The sequence below is a fragment of the Bos mutus genome, chromosome 22 (assembly GCF_027580195.1).
Source record: "Bos mutus isolate GX-2022 chromosome 22, NWIPB_WYAK_1.1, whole genome shotgun sequence".
Taxonomy (NCBI): domain Eukaryota; kingdom Metazoa; phylum Chordata; class Mammalia; order Artiodactyla; family Bovidae; genus Bos; species Bos mutus.
Window position 1 is genome coordinate 49,099,684 of NC_091638.1, and position 21,473 is coordinate 49,121,156.

Below are 21,473 nucleotides of genomic sequence, written 5' to 3' on the forward strand. Positions count from 1 at the left end.
GCAGGTCTCTGGAACCAGCCAGCTCCCCCAGAAGCTCCTATGATGCCCCACCCACCTCTGCTCTGACCCCTCAAACTGACCCCAGCCAGAGTCACCCAAGGACATACCCTCACGCCCAAGGTGGGGCTGGGAGCACTGATTGCGTTCAGCAGGGCCAGCACCCACCCCCACCCTCAGCTCAGCCCCCACAATTGTTCTCCGTGACAGCTGCTCCTGGATTGGCTCTCCTAGAAGCCTCTGGGACTTGGAGCAGGAGAAGCAACGTAATTAGTCTTCCCGGACCCTCCAGGCAGCAGCTCACATGTGCCTGTTAACTAGAAACACAAAGTACTTCCTGTTGCAGAGGCCTGGGCTGGCCCGAGTCGGGGCTGCTGAGTGGGGCTTCTTGGCCCCAACTGTGAAGTTAGCCTTTGCTCCCAGGGTGGCCTTGGTCCCGAGGTTGGGTCCAGTTCGCCCTCAGCTGGGGTGTGCTTAGGAATAGGGCTGTTTGTGAGGTTCCCACAAGGATGCCCATGCCCTTTGAAACATATCCCAAAGTCTCCTTTTTTTTCCAGTTCTAATATTTTCTTAATGAAGTATAGTTGATTTATAATAGTTCTGCTGTATAGCAAAGTGATTCAGTTATATATATTCTTTTTTTCCATTGTGGTTTATGAAGGGATAGTGAATATAATTCTGTGTGCTACAGTAAGACCTTGTTGTGTATCCATTTTATATATAAAAGCTTATATCTGCTAGCCCCAGCCTCCCACTCCAGTTCTCCCCAGCCCCTTTCCCCTTGGCAGCCACCGCTTGCTTCTGTATGTCCGTGGTTCTGTTTGATAGATGGGTTCATTTGTGTCGCGTTGTAGATTCCACACAGAAGTGACATCAGGTGGTATTTGTCTTTCTCTGACTTATTCACACAGTATGATAATCTCTAGTTGCGTCCAGTTGCTGCACACAGCATCCTTTCATTTTTTCTCCAGTGCTTATTTACTTGGCTGCACCGCGTTTTCCTGTGGCATGCAGGGTCTTCTGGTTGCAGCATGCAGGATCTGGTTCTCCAACCAGGGATCGAACCCAGCCAGGCCCCCTGCATTGGGAACACAGGGTGTCAGCTGTTGGACCAGCAAGGAAGTCCCTCGTTCTTTTCTATGGCGGAGTAGTAGCCCCGTGTGTGTGCACCACGTCTCTGCCCATTCATCTGCTGATGAACATTTAGGCTGTTTCCACGTCCTGGCTATTGTAAACAGTGCTGCTGTGAACACAGGTGGTGGTGGGGTTTGTTCAGTTGCTGAGTCATGTCCAACTCTGCGCAACCCCATGGACTGTAGCCGCCAGGCCCCTCTGTCCATGGAATTCTCCAGGCAAGAATACTGGAGTAGGTTGCCATTTCCTTATCCAGGGGATCTTCCCGACCCAGGGATCGAACCTGCATTTCCTGCACTGCAGGTGGATTCTGTACCACTGAGCCACCGGGGAAGCCCAAACATAGGTTTGCATGTATCTTTTTGAATTACCAGTTTTTTCTGGATATAGGCCCAGAGAGGGATTGCTGGATCATATGGTAATTCTTAGTTTTCTGAGGAACCTTCATACTGTTCCATAATGGCTACGCATTCCCACCAACAGTGTAGGCGGATTTCCTTGTCTCCACACTCTCTCCAGCATTTACTGTTCTTAGACTTTTTGATGATGGCCATTCTGACTGCTGTGAGGTGATATCTCATTGTGGTTTTGATTTGCGTTTCTCTAATAATCAGCGATATTGAACATCTTTTCATGTGTCTGTTGGCCATCTATATTTCTTCCCAGGGTCTTCTGTTGGGTTAACTGCCTCTGGTTTAGGGGAACCTCAGCTCTGGCGGCCCCTCTTGAGGGGCCAGGGCTTAGTCTGAGGCAGGTTAGGTGAGAGTCTGCCCAGCACTTGGAGCAGGCGCCCCTGAGCAGCCAGACCTGCTGCGATGAGGCTTGCTCCTTTCCTGCCTGGCCTGCTTCTGCCATTGGCCCACTCCATCTGTTCTCAGCATAGCAGCCAGAGTCAGCCAAGCCCTAAGATTAAAAAATAATAAATAATAAAAATAAAACTTGTAAGCTAGCTCATGCCAGCCCTGCTGAACCCCTTCCAGCAGTTCCCCAGCCTCCTTTAAGTACAGGCCACAATGCTCACCGCAGCCAGGAGGCCCTACTCAAGCTTGCCTGTTGCCCGACCCTCATCTCCTACCCCTCCAGCCACCCCTCAGGCTGCTCCAGGCACACCAGCCTCCTTAGTGTTCCTCGGACACACCAGGAACATTCCAGCCCCAGGGCTTTTGCACCTGCTCTTCTGCCAGGCATGCTTTGACTCTCTGCCTTGCTCTGCCCATCTACAACATGGGTAAGAACAGTAGAGGCCTGTAGGGGTGCTGGAAAGATATGCTGAGACTATTCACACAAGGCTGTAAGAACAGGCTTTGTCCCAGCAGGGCTCCAGTGTGTGGCCTGGGGAGGTGGCTGTAAGTGGGAGCTAAAGGGCAGGGCCCCCATTATCCACTCCTGTGGGCTAGCTAGCTGGCTATAAGACCTGCTGCAGGCCTGGCCCTGGTTGCTGCTGCTGCTGCTGCTAAGTCGCTTCAGTCGTGTCCGACTCTGTGTGACCCCATAGATGGCAGCCCACCAGGCTCCCCCGTCCCTGGGATTCTCCAGGCAAGAACACTGGAGTAGGTTGCCATGTCCTTCTCCAATGCACGAAAGTGAAAAGTGAAAGTGAAGTTGCTCAGTCGTGTCCAACTCCTAGTGACCCCATGGACTGCAGCCTACCAGGCTCCTCCATCCATGGGATTTTCCAGGCAAGAGTACTGGAATGGGATGCCACTGCCTTCTCCCCGGCCCTGGTTGGCCCGCTGGAAACCTGGGGTTCAACCAGTGCTCCTGGGAGGGAGACCCACTGTACCCCGTGAGGCCCTCCCGTCTGCTCCCTAACCGCCATGGGTCTATCTCATTAGACACCCCACTCCACATGCCAACATGGATCCTGCAGAGCCTTTTCCTATGAGGCTTCTAGCCACCAGGCCAATCTGAGTGTCCAGGCATGGCTCCCACTGGACAGGGAGGGCAGGAGGAGCAGCCAACCCACATGCCAGATCTCCTTGCCCACCCCTGAACCTAGAGGACAGAGCTGACAGGTCAGTGGCCTCGCTGCACCCAGGGCTCTCCAGTGGCGTCAGGGTAGCTGGGCTGGATCTGAATGAGCATCTTGCTGCTGGCTGGCTGTAGAGAGGCCTCCTCACGCCCCCATGGGCCCTGCCACCTACCTGGTTCTATCCTGCTTTTAATGGCTCAGAACCCCAGTCCAGAGGGTCAGGGATTTGGGGCTTTTTCTGCCTGAAGGAGAGAAGTGGGCCCTCTAAGGGGTCTCCCCTGCCGCTGCCACCCTTCCCCACTCCACCCCTGCAGCCTGCTGGCCTGGGCCCTCCTGCGGAGCTGGGAGCCTGGCAGTCACCTTGTGCGGGGAGGGCAGCAGGACTTGTGAGGATAGTCTTCCCTCCTCTGGCCTCCACTCTCCCTCCCTGTCCTCCTCCTCCAAACACATGGTTCCAATCCCCTCTCAGGCCCCTCTCCCCCTCCTCAGCCCCTTCCCATTTCCTCTCAGAGGCCCTCACTTGCATGTGGAACTCATTAGAAGCCCCTCAGGGCTGGTAACACAACTCTTGGGGAGGGGGCCTTGTCCACAGCCCCCATGCTGAGAGGAGCAGCCTCCCTGTGCAGCCTTGAGCTGGAAACCACAGGAGCTGCACTGGTTGGGGGAAGTGTGGCCAGGCATCCGGCTCAGCTCTGTCCAGCACCCATTTAATCATCCTGGCCTCCCCAGGAGCCGGGATGACTTCCGGTCCCACTGCGGCATTGGACCTGCTGGTGAAAAGCAGGCCTCAGAGCACCTGGGGCAGATCACAGGGAGAACGTGGGGTTTTGAGCAGCTCTTGATGACCCTCAGCCTCTCATCTGAAGACAGGAAGGGAAGTGCAGGGAAGAGAACGTGGTCTGAGCAGCCGCTGGGCAACATAAAGCCATTTTCTCTTCTGAAGGACAGGCTGAGGGCAGTGCCGTGGGCTGGGAGTGAAGGTTACACAAAAAAACGGATGCTGTGGTCCCTGGAGTCTGGCAAATGCCAGATTCGGCCAAAATTAAGCCTGCTGTGTCCCTGCAGGACTTCTCAGAGCCTTTAACACACCCTGATGCTCTGCAGCCAGGGCCAGAGTTCAGAGTGTTTCTCAGACATCTGACCGCGTGAGCCTCTTTCTCCAAGTACGCTTGTTGAGACTAGCATTCTGTGACTCCCGCTTTGGACAGCTCTATAGGCAGAGCCCTGAGGAGGCAGGAGGTATGGGTCAAAGCCCCCCTGCTAGGAAAGGCTCCCCGAGGGTCAGAACAGGGGCTGCTGTCTGCCAAGACTGAGCAAAGGGCAGGAACTGAGTGGCAGTCACAGCTAAGGAAGGGTGTGTGGGGGGCCAGTGTGGCTGAGACTTGGAGGGAGGGCCAGGCGTGATGCCCAGTCCCTCCCTGCCCTTCCCTATGGGAGCTCGGTGGGCAGCTGTGGGCACCAAGGCATGAGGCTGGGGACAGGGCCTTCCCCATCCCACATCAGCCTCAGCTCAGGCAGCCACCCACTCCAGGTTCAGAAGAGTTGCTGTCTCCTCTGTCACCCTTCCTGTTGGAGCCACACCCTCTCTGCCCAGAGTCCATGTTGCCCACACTCCACAGTACAGCTGCATACCAGCCCCAGTCCCAAGCCTCTGCTCCAGGAGCCCTTCCCACAAGGGGCGCCGCCCACCCCCAGGGCCCTCTCCCCACTGTCCAGGCACAAGAGGGCTGAGCCAGGGAAACGTGCTCAGCCCTGGGCTGGACCCTTCCCAAGCGCTTCTCCTTCTGCCTTGCGTGGTGTTCTGTATGTGCCCCAGTGTACAGAGGAGGAAACAGGCCTGGAGTGGGGAGGCGGCTGGTGGAGTCAGCAGTACAGCCAGGCCCCTTGGTCAGGCTGCCAGTCTCCACTCCTCCCATTCCTGCTGCCCTCCATGCATGGGGCTGGTTGGGAGCACCTTAGGCCAAAGAAGTCCTTCCCTCTGATAATCCAGGGTAGAACCCACCTGGCTGTCCCGCATCCCTGAGAGTTAGAGTAGTAGGCAAAGGTACTGCCCCCCTTTTAGATGGAAAGGCTGGGCACCTCCAGGGGCCAGCCAAGTCCACAGCAGCACCCCAGATCTGAGGGTTCCAGCTCCTTCACTGTGGGTGCTCCATGGCCCAATAGAGTTCATGGCCTGAGGAATCCAGCCACTTCCCGGCCTGAGTTCTTGGCCTGGCCTAGTGGTTCTGGGGAAGGTTTTTATTTTGTGGTGTTTTAGTTTGGCTATGCCAAAATTTTGTCGGGGTCTTTATTGCGACATGCGGGATCATTCATTGCAGCATACAAACTCAGTTGCGGCATGTGGGATCATCCCTGACCAGGCGTTGAACCCAGGCCCCCTGCGTTGGGAGTGCAGTCTTAGCCACTGGACTGCCAGGGAAGTCCCACAGGGGAGGTTTTGACAGGGGGCTCAAGCTCTGGCCAAACTGCCCTCAATGCCTCACCCCCACGAGCCCCTGGCTCAGGCCAGAGGGCTGTGCTGGCTTCTAGCTGGAGAGTGCATAAGCCACGGCGAGGGGCGGGGACATGAGCAGGGGCCCATAAGCAGAGCTGGCCCCGGGTCCTCCCTGTGACCACCTCCGAAGGCCCCACCAGGAGCCCTGAGACTCCACTGGTCCCTCCTCTCTTCCCAGGGGACCCTAGTCTTTGCAGGGATGGGGTGCCCCAGGTTTTGGGGGCATGTGCCCCTGTGGCAGGAATAGGGCTGGGTGAGGCCGCATCAAGAACAGGAGTTGCCCAGACTGTTGCGTAGTGCAAGCACCCATGCCTGCCTACCTGTGAGCACAGGACATTCAGCGCCAGGCAGCCACCGGGCAGCTGAGCCCATGTGGAGACACATGCTGGCCACGAAACCTGCGATGGGGCTGAGCACTGAGGCCTCAACCCAGCAACCTCATGTCAGGGCCAGGTCATTTCAGCAGCCTCATCGTGGTCACGTGACAGTGATCGCTATCGCTGTCACTGTCAGGGCCTCCTGGGAGGGATTCCTGAAAAACAGGGTGTGTGGGCCGATGGGGAGTGGACCAGACAGGCCCAGGCTGGCAGCAGGCAGATGCTAATGAGGCAGTTGGGCCTGGCAGCTACAGAGAGACCTACCAGGCACCGCCCCTTGGCCCACCAGAAGCACCCATCCCAGGCCCCTGGCACAGCTACCCGCCAGGTGCCCTGGGAATTCCCAGCCGCCTCCACCCTCCCAGCCTGAAAGGTTGGATTGACTTTACTGTCAGGAGCCTGCCACTGCTAGCTAGCCTACTCGAAAAACCACAGCTGGCTTGGGCAAGACAGAGGGCACCACCCCAGACTCCATCACTGCTCCTTGCCTTTGCTCTGGCTGGGAATGCCTACCAGAGGCACCCTCTGGCCACCTCCCCCAACCCCACCCCTCGCCCCAACAAACCATTGGAGCTCCAGGCCCTTCCTCGCAGAGGTGGCTTCAGAAAGGATCAGAGGTGTCAAGCGGGAGGCCAAGGGTGACAGGGTGGCTGATGCACCCCCAGAGCCCTGGCTTCCGTCCCTGAGCCCCAGGCGGGCTCATGTGGTGCTGTCCACAACTCTGAAGGGGGAGATCAGCCCATGGCAGAGGTCCTGGGGAGGGGTGTGTGAGAGGAGAAGGCTCGCCTTCACCCACAACTTTGGGGTAGGGGACCTGCTGAGCCCTTTTCTTTTCCACCACTTCTTTCTTCCTCCAAGCTGCAAGGAAATCGGAGCTGGCCACTGCTTTCTTGGGGCTGTTGAGCTGTTTCTCCTGGCCCTCTAGGGGTGACCTCAGTTTCAACAAAGGGGGCTTCCCCACCCAGTCCAGCTCCTCTTCCAGGCTCGAGAATGGTGGTATGCAGGATTGGAACCCAGACTTGGGATTTGAGAGAGCAGTCTACAGAGGGAGGATGAGATGCCCCGGTTCGGGTGGTGGCCCACGCTCTCAAACAGGGAGATCGAGGCCACCAGCCTGCGGACGGGGAGGACAGCCTGCCAGGCTCAGTGGGAGCTGGAGCCACTCTGTCACCGTAAGGAGACTTCCGACTCTGGGCAGCCTATGAATGGAAGTGAAAGGTTTCTGGGATCCTCCAGTGTGGCAGAGAAGGGCCAGAGGCATTTTAAGTCACAGGACCGTGCTCGTGGCTGATGACCCAAGAGTCCAAAAGGAAGTCGGATCCCTATTTGGACTCAGCCACCTCTGGTGCGCACTCTGGCTCAGGAGGCCTGGCTCAGGAGGCCGGGCGGGGGTGGGGAGGATAAGCATGCAGTCACTCAGACCAGTGAGTGCTAAGGCCCTGCGGAGACAGCAGGCGGGGTGCCACAGGGGCCTGGGCTGGGGGGATGGAGACTGCAGGGCAGAGGATCCTGGACCCTGAGGGGAGGCGGGAGAGGGGCTGCGCCAGATCACTGAGGCCACGCTGGTCTGTTCCCCCACGTGGGAGGATTCAGAGCAGGGAAGGACCGCTGGGTGGGGAATGGACTGTGGGGATGGAGCAGGGGGGCAGGGAAGGAGGCTAGTGAAATGGTCCAGGGGAGACAGGGGGGCCTGGACTGTGGAGCCACAGTGGACAGGTTCTGGATCGTGGGAAGAATTAGCCATAGAAGCACATTGCATAGCGCACACACCTCCTTGCACGTGCCCCACATCTGTCCCCCACCCTGCCAGTGCAGGCACCCTGCCATCCCAGTGATGGGAGAGAGCTGGTGGAGCAAGGGGCTCCCTGTGGAGGTCAGAGCCACCTGGGCACCACCAGACTGGGGGAACAGAGCTCTAGTTCTTAGTTGGGGCCCAGGCCCCTGCCCAGTTGGGGCTGTAACTGTGGGCCTTAGTTTCCCCACTGGTCAAAAGAGTTGACAGCCCTCACAGGGCTGGTGCAAAGCTTGGCTATGAGACCAGAAGGAAACAAGCCTTGAGAGTATCAGGCAGGCCCCTGATCAGGAAGACGACGGGGCCTGTGTGGGAGCCCCAGGCAGGCGTGTCTGCCCTTCCCACGCGCCTGTGTTTGTGTTTCCTTCCCATCACCTTGGCCACCGTGACTCATTGCAGGCGCTGTTGGTAGGTGAGTTAACTGGTTGGGGTTGGAGCCAGACCCTTAGGTAAGGCATTCCCTTCCTAGGCCTTAGTTTCCTCATCTGTAAGATGGACAGCCAAGCCCTGCTTTGCTCACCGCACAGGGGAACCTGGGGTGGTGCAGGGCCAAGGAGGTGAGCGCTGCACTGGCGTGAGGGCAAACGGTACAGCCGTTGTGCTGGGACCAGGGCTGCTGGATGTCGGCCCCAGGGCAGCCAGCCGTGAGCAGGGCTTGAAATGTTCACTTGCCCAGGCTGACCAGCCCGGCGGACCCCCCCTTCTTGAGGGGAACCCCAGGCCTGAGAGAGCTTGGAACAGAGGGCAGGTGGGGTCATGAGAAAGGCCTGGCTGGGCCATGAGCAGGACTTGAAATATTCACTTGCTCACACAGGGGAGGTCACGGAGGCAGGATACCCAGCCTGCTGTACCCCAACTCCTGCAAGCTCAACTGCCCATAAGTAGGTAGAAGTGGAAGTGCACTCTCGTGCAGAAATACCCAACACACATGTGCACATGCCCCCTGGGAAGGCCCCTCCACCATGTGGTTCTGGGGCTGAATGTGTGCAGACAGGGCGGATGGCTCCAAACGTGTCTATTGGGTTCAGGCCTGGCAACTAAGGGATGAGGCAGAGGTGGCAGGAGGAGTGACTTGGGGAGGGGAGACAGGCCACTGGACATACAAAGGGGGGGTGGGTGGGCTGTGACTATGACTGTGATAAGAGTCCAGAGCAAAGATGGGGGCAGGGTCCTGGGATCACCTGGCCTAGAGAATCTAGAAGCTGGGATATTCTTCTAGAAGATGGACAAAGAGTGCAAAAACTGTCCAGGCTGAGGAAAGTGTGTGCAGAGGCCTGAGGCATGTGGGAGAGGGGTCCATTCCGCAGACAACTCCACACCCACCCACAGCTCCCCACTTACCGCCAGGGACCCACCCTGCCCTTCCAGGAGACCCTAGTGAGTGGGGCATCTCTTCCAGGGGCTGCAGGTGAGGAAGGATCTGAACCTGGAAGGGTGGGAAAAGCCACATTCCTGAAGAGGAGGAATGCCTTTGATCCCAGGCCACCCAGTCCCCTCTTCCAGGATCCCTGAGAGGCTCACAGTTGCAGAGCAAGGCCCTGGGCAGGGGCAGCTCTGGAGTCTGCTCTTGGACCCTAACCAAGTTCCTGTCAGGCTCTGAGCCGTGTATGTACATCACAGGGTTCTGTGTCTGTCCACGGCCCTTCCCCCAACACTCAGGGGCAGCCCTGCTGGGATCACTTTATGCATTGTGTCCAGCTGTTCAAGGCTGGAGGCAGGGCTTCCACTCAGGAACCAAGGCCTTGGGCTCTTCTCCAGCCAGGGTGACCAGGCCCGGGACCGTGCTGCACGTCAGGTGGCCAGGCTGATTTTCTGCCACTGTCACCCCCTCCCTCCCCAGATGCTGTCCCTTGTCCTGTACTACAGGAAGAAGCCCCCACCCCCAGGGAGTCTTCCCAGTTCCCCGCATCCTCACAGGCCTCTCCTCCAGGGTGGCTGTCGGAGAGGAGTCCGAAGTGGGAAGAATAGGAAGCCATCACAAGCGAATTATGGGAAGGTGGGGCTCTTTCCCTCTCCTGGGAGGGGCACAGAGAGTCCCCTCTCCGTTGGGTCCCCACTAATGAGAACACTGCTGTAGTCCACACTCCAACAGGCCCCCAACAAGCCCACTGAGGAATGCCTCGTTGGCGAGGAGGTCCTCTCCCATGTGTGTCTGCTCAGACCTCTCTTTTTTGTCTATTACTTGGCTGCACAGCCCAGCATGTGGGATCTTAGTTCCCTGACAAAGGGGTGGCACCTGTTGCCCCTTCATTGGAAGTGCAGAGGAGTCAATCCCAGGACTCTTCGTTTGAGTGCTGTCCCTGCCGACCAGCACCTGGACTACTGCCTTCTCCGGCTGACAGAGTTGGGATGGACTGTTTGGGTGCTGTCGGGCCCAGCACCCTCCCACATGGGGAGACCTGAGGCCCAGAGAGGTGAGAACCACAACTTATCAGCAAGTAGCAGAGCAGAGTGAGCATCTGAGCCCCTCAGGCTCGGGGAGCCCTTTCCACGCGTTCCGGATCCCCAGGCAAGAAGGTGCTGCCCAGCAACCCTAGGACAAGCCTGCGTGGGAAGCCAGAGACCTGCTTTTCCTATCACCTCCCTGGGCCTAGCATCTCGGGTGATAAGACCATCTATGACTGCAATACTCTGGTCTTTCCGGAAGTGTAACCGTGGAAGAGATCCCTGCTCCTCTGCGACACAGCCCTGCAGTTGGGATGAAACCTTCTGGTAAACTCCTCCGCGAGGACAAAAGGGCGTTAGGTGGGGAGATGGGTAGCGGGGAATGCCGCAGGGCCGCTCCTCTACCTGGTCTGAAAGCTCAAATCCTTCGGGTTCCAGAGGCACGCACTCTGGCAAATCTCAGGCACCACCGCCATTCATCTCTGACCCTAATTCCCCCCCGGATGTAGAGGCAGGGTGGCGGGGAGCCGCCCAGCCTCGGGCAGAGTAGGAGGGCGTAAGCCCCAAGGAGGTGGGCGCACTCTGCCGGGTAGGGAACGGACCGGACGGACTGCAGGATCAGCCAGGGACTCCGTCCCCAGCGCAGACAGCCCTGACTCCGTAGGGAAAGCGCGGCAGGCCCCGCGCACGCGCGCCGCGCTAGTGGAGCCGCTTTGTTCCAGGGCTACCTGCGGCTCCATTCACCTCCTCCGCCGAGCCAGCCAGCCTGCTACCCGCAGCCAGTGCCGCTGAGGCTCCGCCCAGCCCGCGCTGGGTGGAACTTTTGGCGGGCCCCGCCTTCCCTCTGCCCCGCTCCTTCGGCAGCGATTGGCGCTCTGCGTGGTGCGTCCCGCCTGTCATTAAAGTTGATTCGTGAGTTAGGAAAGGTGGGAGGAGAGCAGATTACAGAGGGGGCCCCTCCCTCCCATCCCGTCCTGGGGAAAAGTCACGTGGCGCTTCACTCCGCGCCTGTCACCACTCCGCTTGTAAAGCTTTCTTAAAGGTCCCGCTGTCTCTTCCCAGGGCCGGTCCTTTTGGGGATTTCTACAACCTAGCTCGTGGGGGGTGGCACGGCCCTGGGCCTTCCTACCTTCGCAGCTGCCTAGTTCTGCTTTCCCTCTCGGGCCTGCTGGAGTGAGACGACCCCTCTGGTCTCCAAACGCAGAACCCTCTTTGGGACTGTGCAGCCGCCTGAAACGGTGACCACCTAGGCGCACAGGGAATGGCACGGAGTAGGTGTTCAGTTCGCGTTTGCTGAACTCGCTGGGAGTTGTTCATGAATTAGAGGAGTCGACAGGACTTCGGCCCAGCTTGATCGCCCCTTTCCTCCGCTCCATCCCCGGGAGACTGCGGGAATGTAGGGGAGAGGATCCCTGGAGCGGGACGCCCCCGAGGATAGCTCTTGGGACAGGCACAGAACTGGGAGCTCCGGGATAGGGACCCAGAAGTGTCTTGGTCGGGCCCCTGGGAGAGTTGTAGTGGGTTCTGGGCGGCAGCGCTGAGGCCGAGCGAAGGCCAGGGGGCTGGTCTCCGGGCTTAGGGGACCGCTCGCGTGCCCGCAGACCCCGTGGGGAGGGGCGCCACAGCTGCGGCGCCTTTAAGCTCGGGAGCCGCGGCGCGGCCCCGCCCCCCCGAGGACGCCTGGGCGCGCGGCCGCCTGAGACGCTGTTTAATTGGGGCTGTCAGGCCGCGGAGCGCGCGGAGGGCCGGGCTGGACGGAGGCCGGGAGGCCGGGGCGGCGGGCGAGCAGCTCGGCGGGAGGCGGGCGCCCGGAGACGCGGCTGGGGCCCGCGCGGCCGGGGCGCCGTCCCAGGGCAGGGCTGCCCGGCCCCGGCCCCGGGCCGCCCGCGCTCCCCATGAAAAACCAGCTCCGCGGCCCCCCAGCGCGGGCGCACATGTCGGCCTCGGGGGCGTCGGCGGCTGGGGACACCGGGGCGGGGTCGGAGCCCGGTGCGGGATCTGGATCTGGCGCCGGCACCGGGGCAGACGCGGCGGCGGGCGCAGGGGCCATGCCCTGCAAGAGCGCCGAGTGGCTGCAGGAGGAGCTGGAGGCGCGCGGCGGCGCGTCCTTGCTGCTGCTCGACTGCCGGCCGCACGAGCTCTTCGAGTCGTCACACATCGAGACGGCCATCAACCTGGCCATCCCGGGCCTCATGCTGCGCCGCCTCCGCAAAGGCAACCTGCCCATCCGCTCCATCATCCCCAACCACGCCGACAAGGAGCGTTTCGCTACGCGCTGCAAGGCGGCCACCGTGCTGCTCTACGACGAGGCCACGGCCGAATGGCAGCCAGAGCCCGGCGCTCCCGCCTCGGTGCTTGGCCTTCTCCTGCAAAAGCTGCGCGACGACGGCTGCCAGGCCTACTACCTCCAAGGTAAGGGCGGCAGCGAGACCCAGTCTGGAATTGGGGCTCTCCCGTGGCTCCCGGATGCCCCCGACGGAGGCGGCTTTCACTCCCCGTGCCCGGCCTGTCCAGCCGGCGCCACGTCTCCCCCGCTCGCATCCTCCCCTCCAGGGCTCCCGGCCCAAGCTGTGCGGGTGTAGGCTGGTACAGTGGCCCCCTCTACATCCCTTTCCGGGCATGATCTGAGTGGGCTGAACAAACTTTTCCCCACTTGGGCTTTCCTTTTTTCCCCATTGTTGGGGCCATGGTAGCTCCCAGGTTCCCCTGGAGCCCGGCAAAGGAGGGATGGTCCCCTCCTGGGCACCAGTTCAGCTCCTCCAGCCTGGAATGGGTGTCCCTGGAAGGCCAGAGTTAGGACAGGAGCCTTTAATCACCACCCTCGCCCCTCCCAGGGCAGAGGGAGAGTTTGGGGGACTCTGGGCATCCCCGTGTGGGGCTTGTCACTGGGGAATCACCACCTCTTGGAAGTGCTTGGGGCAGGACTGTAAGGAGTGTCCCTTGCCCCAGCTCTGGTTTTCCGAGACCCCCAAGTCCTTAGCCAGTCACCCCAGAGGTGGTGGAAGGGGGAGGCAGCCCTGGGAGGCGAGTGACTGCAGCCGGTGTTTCCAATTAACATTCCAAAATGGCCTCTTGCTGGCAGCGGGGCGGGCAGACGGGAGGGGAGAGGAGGCCTGCGGCACCCTCGGGCGCAGGGCCCATGCTTAGCTGCAGCGCGCTCCCCATTTCTTGTCCCTGTAAAGCCCCCAACAGCCTCCCCTTCTGTGGGTCCAAGGCCAGGGTGGGGGTATCTTGGGTTCTAAGGTGGGTTATGGAAAAGGAGCCAGGACACCTTTTATGAACTTGCTCCTGCTGGGGGACAGAACCAGCCGATACCTTCACTACCCTCCCTGGCAGTGGTGGGAAGTGGGAGCAAGCACCAGATTCCCAGTCGAGGGCCCAGGCCCTCTGCCTCGAGCTGACCCAGATGCAGCTCTGGCCTGTGATCTCTTCTGTAAGAGGGTTTGCAAACCCAGAGGTATTGGCCTGAGATGGGGTTGTTTGCTTTCCTTTACTGCTTAGCAATTACCGAGCACCCATGGGTGCCTGATGCAGGGGAGCCGTGGAAGAGGCAGGGGCTGGATTCTGTCCTCAAGTGCCCTAAAGTCAGTGGTGTGGCTGGGGCCCTGAAGCCCTATGGGTTAGGGTATGGTGCTCAGGCATGTTACTTTACCACTTGGGGTCTCAGTTTCCCCATCTGTAATGTGGGCCACAGGACAGATGAGGAGCAAGCAGGAGAGAGAGGGTCCGTGTGTAAATACTCAGCACTGCCTGTGCTGTCCATTGGTGGTGGCGTGGTCCTTGCTGCGAGGAGCCCAGTTTGGGGACACTGGCCAGTGGCACTGTCGGTCTCACGCGGGCCCTGTCCACCCCTACCCCCACCCGGGGCCACAGGTGGTTTCAACAAGTTCCAGACAGAGTACTCGGAGCACTGCGAGACCAACGTGGACAGCTCGTCCTCGCCAAGCGGCTCACCACCCACCTCGGTGCTGGGCTTGGGGGGTCTGCGCATCAGCTCTGACTGCTCGGACGGGGAGTCAGACCGAGAGCTGCCCAGCAGTGCCACCGAGTCAGACGGCAGCCCGGTGCCGTCCAGCCAGCCAGCCTTCCCTGTTCAGATCTTGCCCTACCTCTACCTCGGCTGCGCCAAGGACTCCACCAACCTGGATGTGCTCGGCAAGTACGGCATCAAGTATATCCTCAACGTCACGCCCAACCTGCCCAACGCCTTTGAGCACGGGGGCGAGTTCACCTACAAACAGATCCCCATCTCTGACCACTGGAGCCAGAACCTCTCCCAGTTCTTCCCCGAGGCCATCAGCTTCATTGGTAAGAGCTCCTGCGCTCAGGCAGGGGGGGCAGGCCTGCGTGTCGAGATGTGTGGGGCTCTGGGTGTCGCCCATGCCTGGCTTGGGTACCTCTGCGCCTGTCGAGGCTTGTGTGCAGCCCTGCGTGTGCCAGCCTGTGCCAATGGGTGTACCGGGGCCCACTGTGAGTCACTGAGGCCCTCGGGGCTGGAGCAGGCCCCCGACCTGCGGGCTCTCCACAGCTGCTGGAGCAGCTTGGACTCTGCTGTCCAGACACCTTGGGTTTTCTGGCTGTGCTGTTTGGAGCTCAGCACACTCAAACGTCCCAGCTCTCAGACCTCCCACGGGTCTCACTTGCCTTGCGTCACACCTCAGCACATGTTTCTTGAGGACGGGCTGTCACGGTGCCTCTTTGGGCTCTACTGTGTACCTGAGGGGGCTGAAGGGTAGTCTGGAGCCAGAGGCCTACCCCAACCTGGCAGCTCTTGGGACGTGCTGACCCAAAGAGCCTCAGGGTGGCTTCAGATGTTCCCGGCAGCCTGTGGGGCTGGCTTGGTGTCCAGGCGGTGAGGGGAGGCAGAGGAAGGCCTCCCCCAGATCAGTGTGTCTGCCATCTGGCTCGGCGCCCTCTGAGCCCCTGCATCCGCAGCCTCGGCTGACTTCGGCTCCTTATCTCTGACCTCCCTGCCCGCTTCCTCCTCGGCCAGCTGGAAGCTATCAGTTGGCAGGTCACCGTCCCTGGCTCGGCCATCCCCAGGATTCAGGAAAGGGATACGGGATGAGGGGGTGAATGTAAGCCCTGGGCTCTCTGAGGCTGGTGACCAGTGTTCTGCCCAGCCTCCGGGCAGCGTTTTCCCCCTGGCGGCTGTGTCCAGTGGAGGGCGTTTTGGTGTCAGCTGGGCCGGGCTAGCTTTTAATAACAGGAAGTGGGAGGCTTCCCCGCCTCATCCGCTTACTGGGAACCAAAACTAGGTGCCTGGCTGGGAGGAAGGAAGGAAGCTGGGGCGGGGGAGGGCTTGTGTCAGGGGCTATCCGGAGCTTCCCGGCTCTGCCCCGAGGACGTGCCCAAGAGGGTATGGGTGCCACCTCAGCACTCGTGGTCTCCGCAGCTAGGTGTGGGGTGAAGGGGGTCCCCCACGACTTTCCAGGGCTGAGCCTGATTTGTAGGTGCTTTTATCCCTCTTGAAGGCCCCTTTACATCAGGGGAAGGGGACAGAACAGGGTATAGAGGTGGGGGGAACCTCTATATGTCACTCATCCCTGTGTGACAAGAGAAGGAAGTGAGGCTCAAAGATCCCACAGGACTTGGGGGTAGGGGGGGTGGGGGCGGAGAGGGGATGAAGCACCAGCCTCCCCAAGACCCAGCCACACCCCTTAAAGAGCTAAAAATAAAGCCAGCAGGAAGTGGTTGTACTTGGGATCACCTGGGTTTGGGTTTGGGGACCAGGCTTCCCCATTATCCTGATGGGGCTTTTCTCCACCACCCCCCTTATCCTGCCCCAAATTTCAAGATCCGACAACGTGTTCCACGTGAATTTGTGGCATCTGTCTCTTCCCCCTGCTGGTCTTGCCCCAGTCGGTCCCCGAGTCTGGATGAACCACCTACTGCATGTTCAGCCCTGGGAATCCTCACGTGGGATTGGGAAAAGGGAAGTCCTGCCAGGCCCGAGACAGCGCGCCCCCGAGGAGCGGTCTGTGAACCTCCGCACCTCCTGCAGGAGTGGGCCCGGCTCCCGGGGCTCAGGCGGGAACCACGTGGGCCCCAGGGCTGCCTCTCGTTCATCTCTGTCCCCAGCACAGCCATGGCACAGCGGTGCAGCCGCCCTCGGGTCTTGGGGGGGGAGCATAGGACTGAGTTGGTCAGTGGCTCAGCCAGCATGTGAGCTCCGAATGCATGTCAGGAGCCTGGCGCCACACTGAGGAGGGTGCGGGGAGAGCTGACGGAACTTGAGTGGCTGTGCTGGGAGGTGTCACTGGCACACAGGCCGGGGAACAGTCTAGGAAGTGGGCCCCACTTAAGCTCCACTGGTGAAACTAGGCTTGGCCCTGGTCCCCCATCTATTCAGGAGCAGGACTCAGGCCCCCAGGGACTGGCTGGGCCCAGTCCAGAGCTGAGCGTTGCCTGCTGGTCCCATGTGGAAGGGCCTCCATGACGCCCATGGCCCAAGGAGGCTATCGGGGCACCCCTGGAGCTGCCCCAGGAGGTGGGCTAGCAGGGGTGAGTGCTGCCTGTTAGCAGGAACCCTCGTGTGGCCTTGTCACTGCGTGTGTCTGCCTGTCTCATTGATCAGATAACCTTGGTGGCCATGCTGCAGATGACCCGAGAGGACGCAGGTGACTCTAGCACACAGTTCTAGCAGCAGGAGGACTGGCAGCAGGCACAGGGCTCACGGAGCCCTCCCTTGGCTCAGGTCTCTCTACTGGCCCTGCGAGTAAACAGGTCTGTCCGACAGAGCAGAAACCGAGGTGCAGGCACGTCAGCTGGACTGTGGCAGAGCCCCTCCATGCTCACGCTCTTCACCTTGACCCCAAGTTGCTGTCCCACCCGCCTGGGACTTCACCAAGTCCCTTGAGAGTCTGGTGGCACCAGTCCCTTGCCATGCCCCTCTCTGTGCCCGACCCGCGGGAGCTCCCTGGAGGAGGCACCAGCCTGACCCATGCCCGTGTATTGCAGACGAGGCCCGCTCCAAGAAGTGCGGGGTCCTGGTGCATTGCCTGGCGGGCATCAGCCGCTCGGTGACCGTCACAGTGGCCTACCTGATGCAGAAGATGAACCTGTCGCTCAACGATGCCTACGACTTTGTCAAGAGGAAAAAGTCCAACATCTCACCCAACTTCAACTTTATGGGGCAGCTGCTGGACTTCGAGCGGACGCTGGGGCTGAGCAGCCCGTGTGACAACCACACCCCCAGTGAGCAGCTCTATTTCTCCACACCTACCAACCACAACCTGTTCCCACTCAACACGCTCGAGTCCACGTGAGGCCGGGGGCACGGGGCGATGGGCCAGCCCCTCCCGGGCCCCCACAGGGCCCGCCGGCAGGGCCCAGGCCTGCCGCCTCTGGCCCGAGGAACCCAGACATCACCTGTGCCGAGGTGAGCTCCCCTCAGTGTCCCACAGCCAGGCCTCCACCGGCAGGACTTTCCGGAGGGGCCCGAGGCGATCAGACACATGGCTTTGGGAGTCCCTCGGGGCCTCTCCTTGTCCCAGGACACTCCTTTCTGCTGATGGCTCAGCCAGTTTGGCTGTTTTTTTAAAAGACACATCCACGGACCTGAGTTTACTTTTTACTTTTGGCAGGTAAACCCAAGCTTCCTGGAGCAGAGAGCGTGTTGAAGCTCTGTTTGATTGCTCTTTTCTGTAATGGAAAGTGTTATTTTCAGGCTACATGCAACAGTGGACTGTATAAACCAGTATTTCATCCCTTTCTTGATCCAGTGAGAGAGAGAGAGAGGTGTTATCAGTTTGTTTTTCTTCCTATTTCAAAAAGCAATTCTTGAGTTTTTGTTTCTGTTTTAATGGAAAAGACAAACCCCATGTTGATCTTGACCAAATGCGTTTTGCACATGTGTGAAGCCTCCGTTTCTGCAGCGGCCCTTAAAGGGGTGGTTCGCTGCTCCCAGCAGGGGTCTCCCAGGCCTGCCCGTATCTCCCGCCTCGGCCGAGCCCACCTGGCGCTGCATTTGCCTGTGATGCCCGCTGTGAGTGGTGGGCTGGACGGGTGACCTTTGCCTTCTCTGCCCACCCACTTGTCCTCTGGTAGTCCCTGCAGACCACCCCAGGCAGAAGAGGAGGCCACAGGGGACTGCCAAGCAGTAGCATTAACCCTCTGGGCTCAGCCCTGAGGAGGGCCCCAGGCCCTTTTTATCCACTACTTCTGTCTCTCTCTCTCTCTCTCTCTGGCTGAGGGAGCAGGCCCAGTGGCTGGGGAAGTTTAGGTGGAGGGCGCAGCCCTGCCTCCCAGGTCTCCTCCTCCACCCTGGCTGTTGCTTGGGTTCCAGCTGCCACTCCCAGCCCCTCAACCCGTGGAAGCCGGCCCTGTGCGCACCTTGCCCATGCCTTGGGTTAAGAAACTCATCCATTTCAGCCCCGGGGGGTGGGGGATGGGGCAGCAAGGGCGGACAGGGAAAGGGGTGTGAGGCCTGTCCATCCCGCCACCCAAGCCTGCTGTCCACAGAGCAGAGCCACGGGTCCGGTATCCTCTGGTTCCGTTCCTTCTCCAAGCTCCATTTTCCCGGGTGGTGGAGCTGCATGGGTCCTAAGGAGGGCCGGGGTCCCTGAGCGAGCCAGCACTCGGCGTGTGAGCGAGGCCACGGAAACCCTGCCCCAATGCATCTTACCTCACAGGGCTGGTTTTCAGGGATTCTTCAAGGCAGCAGGTGAAAATCTTGCCACAGTTGAGAAATTGACAAGAAGCTTCCATGTTGTGTACATGGTTCTCTTTCTCTCTTTTTTACCTTTGAAAAGAAAAACCCAGAAAAACGCATCAGATTTGTGTACATGAGGGTATGCCAACAAGGGTGGCCAGTTTTGCTTTATGATCTTATGAAGGAAAATTTGTGACCCTACATACACACACACACACACACACACACATATATATATATATATTCCCGAACGGGACTTTGTTTATATTGCAAATAAATATTATTTTTTCTTTAAAATGAGTGGTGTCTGATAAGGGCCAGGGCAATGAGGAGAAGCACTATGGCCATATCCGGGGGCCTGCTGGGCACTTACTGGGACTGGTCAGAGGCGCCCAAAGCTGGGAGGAGCAGCTGGGGTGTGGGTCGGCAGGGACACTGGGGCTTTGGCCCCCTGGGTGACAGGAGAGCGAGGCGTGGAGACGTTCCGTGCGCCAAGGTCACACAGCAGAGCCCTGCTTGCCCAGACACACCCAGCACTGCCCGCCCGGAGGCTGCCCAGACCGCCCAGCCGCCCCAGGTCCTGACTGGCCCCCGCAGCCCTGGCCCTTCCTCTTGCTGCTCTCGGGGATGGGACATGGGCTGTGCATCTGTCAACCTCACTCTCCCCCACACCATCCCTAGGATGCCTGCAGGACCTGATGCTGGTCAGTGAGTGGGCCAGCTCCACGGGAGCCAGGTCCCTCGGCCCCCCTGAGCCACAGCATCCATTTCTGTACAGTGGGGCCAACACACCCCGATGCCTGGTGTGTTCCCGTTCAGGCATGATGAGCCTTCATTTCCTGGTCTTGACCTGGGCCTCCAGGGGGGCCTGGTCCATGGCTGGCTTCCCCAGGGCAGCTGAGCAGCAGCCCTCTAGACGGGCCCCTCTGGAGGCTTCAGACTCAACCCTGGGGGAAGCAGGGGACACGGAAGGGGCCTGGAGGGATTGGAAGGCCATGGCCTGGGGACGGAGGCCCCTAGTGGGCCCACAGCCCCACATCAGAGACAGGGAACTGGGAGCCCCGCTGCAGGGGCTTCACCTCTGACCGAGTTGGCCCCAGTCGGGAACCTGGGGGTCTGGGTTGCTGACTCCCATCTCCCCATCTCTGCTGCCCCTCCCCCGCCCCGCCCCCCCTGCCCCCGCCCGGCATTATCCCTTCTGCTGTGACCAGCACTGGACTGGCTCCAGGTGGCAGGTAGGTGGGCACAGCGGGAAGAGTGACTGATTCAGCTGCTTCCTTAGGACCCCCCACCTTGGGGCCATCCAGGCTCCCTCCTGTGTCCCGCCCCATCTCGCCATGAGTTACATCCAACAGTCCAGTCTTGGCCTCACTCGCCTATGGTGAAGGCTGCGTGGTTCGAGCCCCAGCTGCGTGGCTGTCAGCCTTCTCATCTTCCTTTCTTTGGCTGCGCTGGGTCTTGGTTTCGGGACTGGAGATCTAGTTCCCTGAAGGGAGGAAACCTGGGGCCCCTGCACTGGGAGCATGAGGTCTCAGCCACCAGACCACCAGGGGGAAGTCCCCAGCCTTCCCATCTTTAGAACTGGGGAACACCAGGTCTGAGGAGTGGGAGGAGGCAGTTCTCAAAGTGTCGGCAAAGGGGTGGGGGCTGCTTTTGCTCGTGGGCTCCCTTGGGCCTGGGTCCTTCTGTGCCAGGGGCAGGCACGGGGGTGGGGGCCTGAGCAGGCAGAGACTGGACCTTTGTTCCCTCTCGCTGCCCTCCGCCTGGGCTGGGGAAGCCCGCGGGTGCTGGGCTGGGGGCTGGGCCCTCAACAGCCCGAGTAAGTGCCTGGCAGTGCCGGCGTGCCCAAGCACAGGGCTGGGGGGGCGGTGGGGGGGAGCGGCAGTCTCCTCCGGAGCCAGTCCTCCAGCCAAGGGCTTAGGGGCAATGCCTCCTACGCAACCCTAGGCCTGGGGGCCTCTCTGACCCTCTGTCCTCATCCGCAGCAATCCCCACCTCACTGCCTGCCTGGCTGAGATGGAGACGGAGGGACAGGGCACAGCTGGGGCCCTGGGTCCTTGCTCTGACCTTGGCCTAGGCCACACCCTGTCCCCACGCTGGGTCCCAGGTTGTGCGTCATGGTCCCTCACTCAGCGCTTGCGATTCCAGTCTGTTTTGGCCGTGCTGTCCCCGACGCCCCGTGGGCCCCGTCCATCGCAGGCGTCTCTGGCTGAGGTCCGGCCGCCAGCGGGGCTCAGGGACGCCCGGCCCCCTCTCTGTGCCCACAGTCCATCTCTCTCCTCCTGCCCCTCTTTTTTTTGGCCTCCCTTTGGGTTCCCGTTCCTGTCCCCATCTCAGCCCGGGCCCCCGAGGACCCCCTCATCCACTTAGCGTTCAGCAGGAGGATCTGAGCCACTCACTCCCTCACTTGCACATTCATCCAGCAGCCATTTCCTGCGCCAACCGGGCACATGTGTCCAGGAGTGGGAACATGCCTGAGGGAAGCTCAGTGACGTCAGGCTGGGTGGCAGGATAATGGGGCCTCGACTGTCCTACGATATATGAATCAGGTGCAACAGCAGGAGTGACTAAGGCTGGACACAAGAAAGAACTTGTAACCTGTGGAGGAGTCACCTTGAAGTGGGTGTGACAAGGAGACCACAAAAGGGATGAACTCTCTCTCGGGTGGT

At 60.3% G+C, this 21,473-nt stretch overlaps 1 protein-coding gene across 1 annotated transcript; it reads left to right on the plus strand.

The window, feature by feature from the left end:
* The first annotated feature begins 11,177 nt into the window (after positions 1-11,177).
* Positions 11,178-19,104, plus strand: DUSP7 (dual specificity phosphatase 7). The gene is made up of 3 exons (XM_005911657.2): positions 11,178-12,563; positions 14,025-14,459; positions 17,112-19,104. Exons 1-3 carry the CDS (start codon positions 12,047-12,049, stop codon positions 17,417-17,419), a joined length of 1,260 nt encoding a protein of 419 aa, XP_005911719.2. The 5' UTR covers positions 11,178-12,046; the 3' UTR covers positions 17,420-19,104.
* The last annotated feature ends 2,369 nt before the right edge of the window (positions 19,105-21,473 follow it).

Coding starts and splice junctions, on each gene's coding strand:
- DUSP7 (XM_005911657.2), top strand. CDS start 12,047: ATGAAAAACCAGCTCCGCGGCCCCCCAGCGCGGGCGCACATGTCGGCC. Junction 12,564..14,024: donor CCAGGCCTACTACCTCCAAG/GTAAGGGCGGCA, acceptor CCGGGGCCACAG/GTGGTTTCAACAAGTTCCAG. Junction 14,460..17,111: donor CGAGGCCATCAGCTTCATTG/GTAAGAGCTCCT, acceptor CGTGTATTGCAG/ACGAGGCCCGCTCCAAGAAG.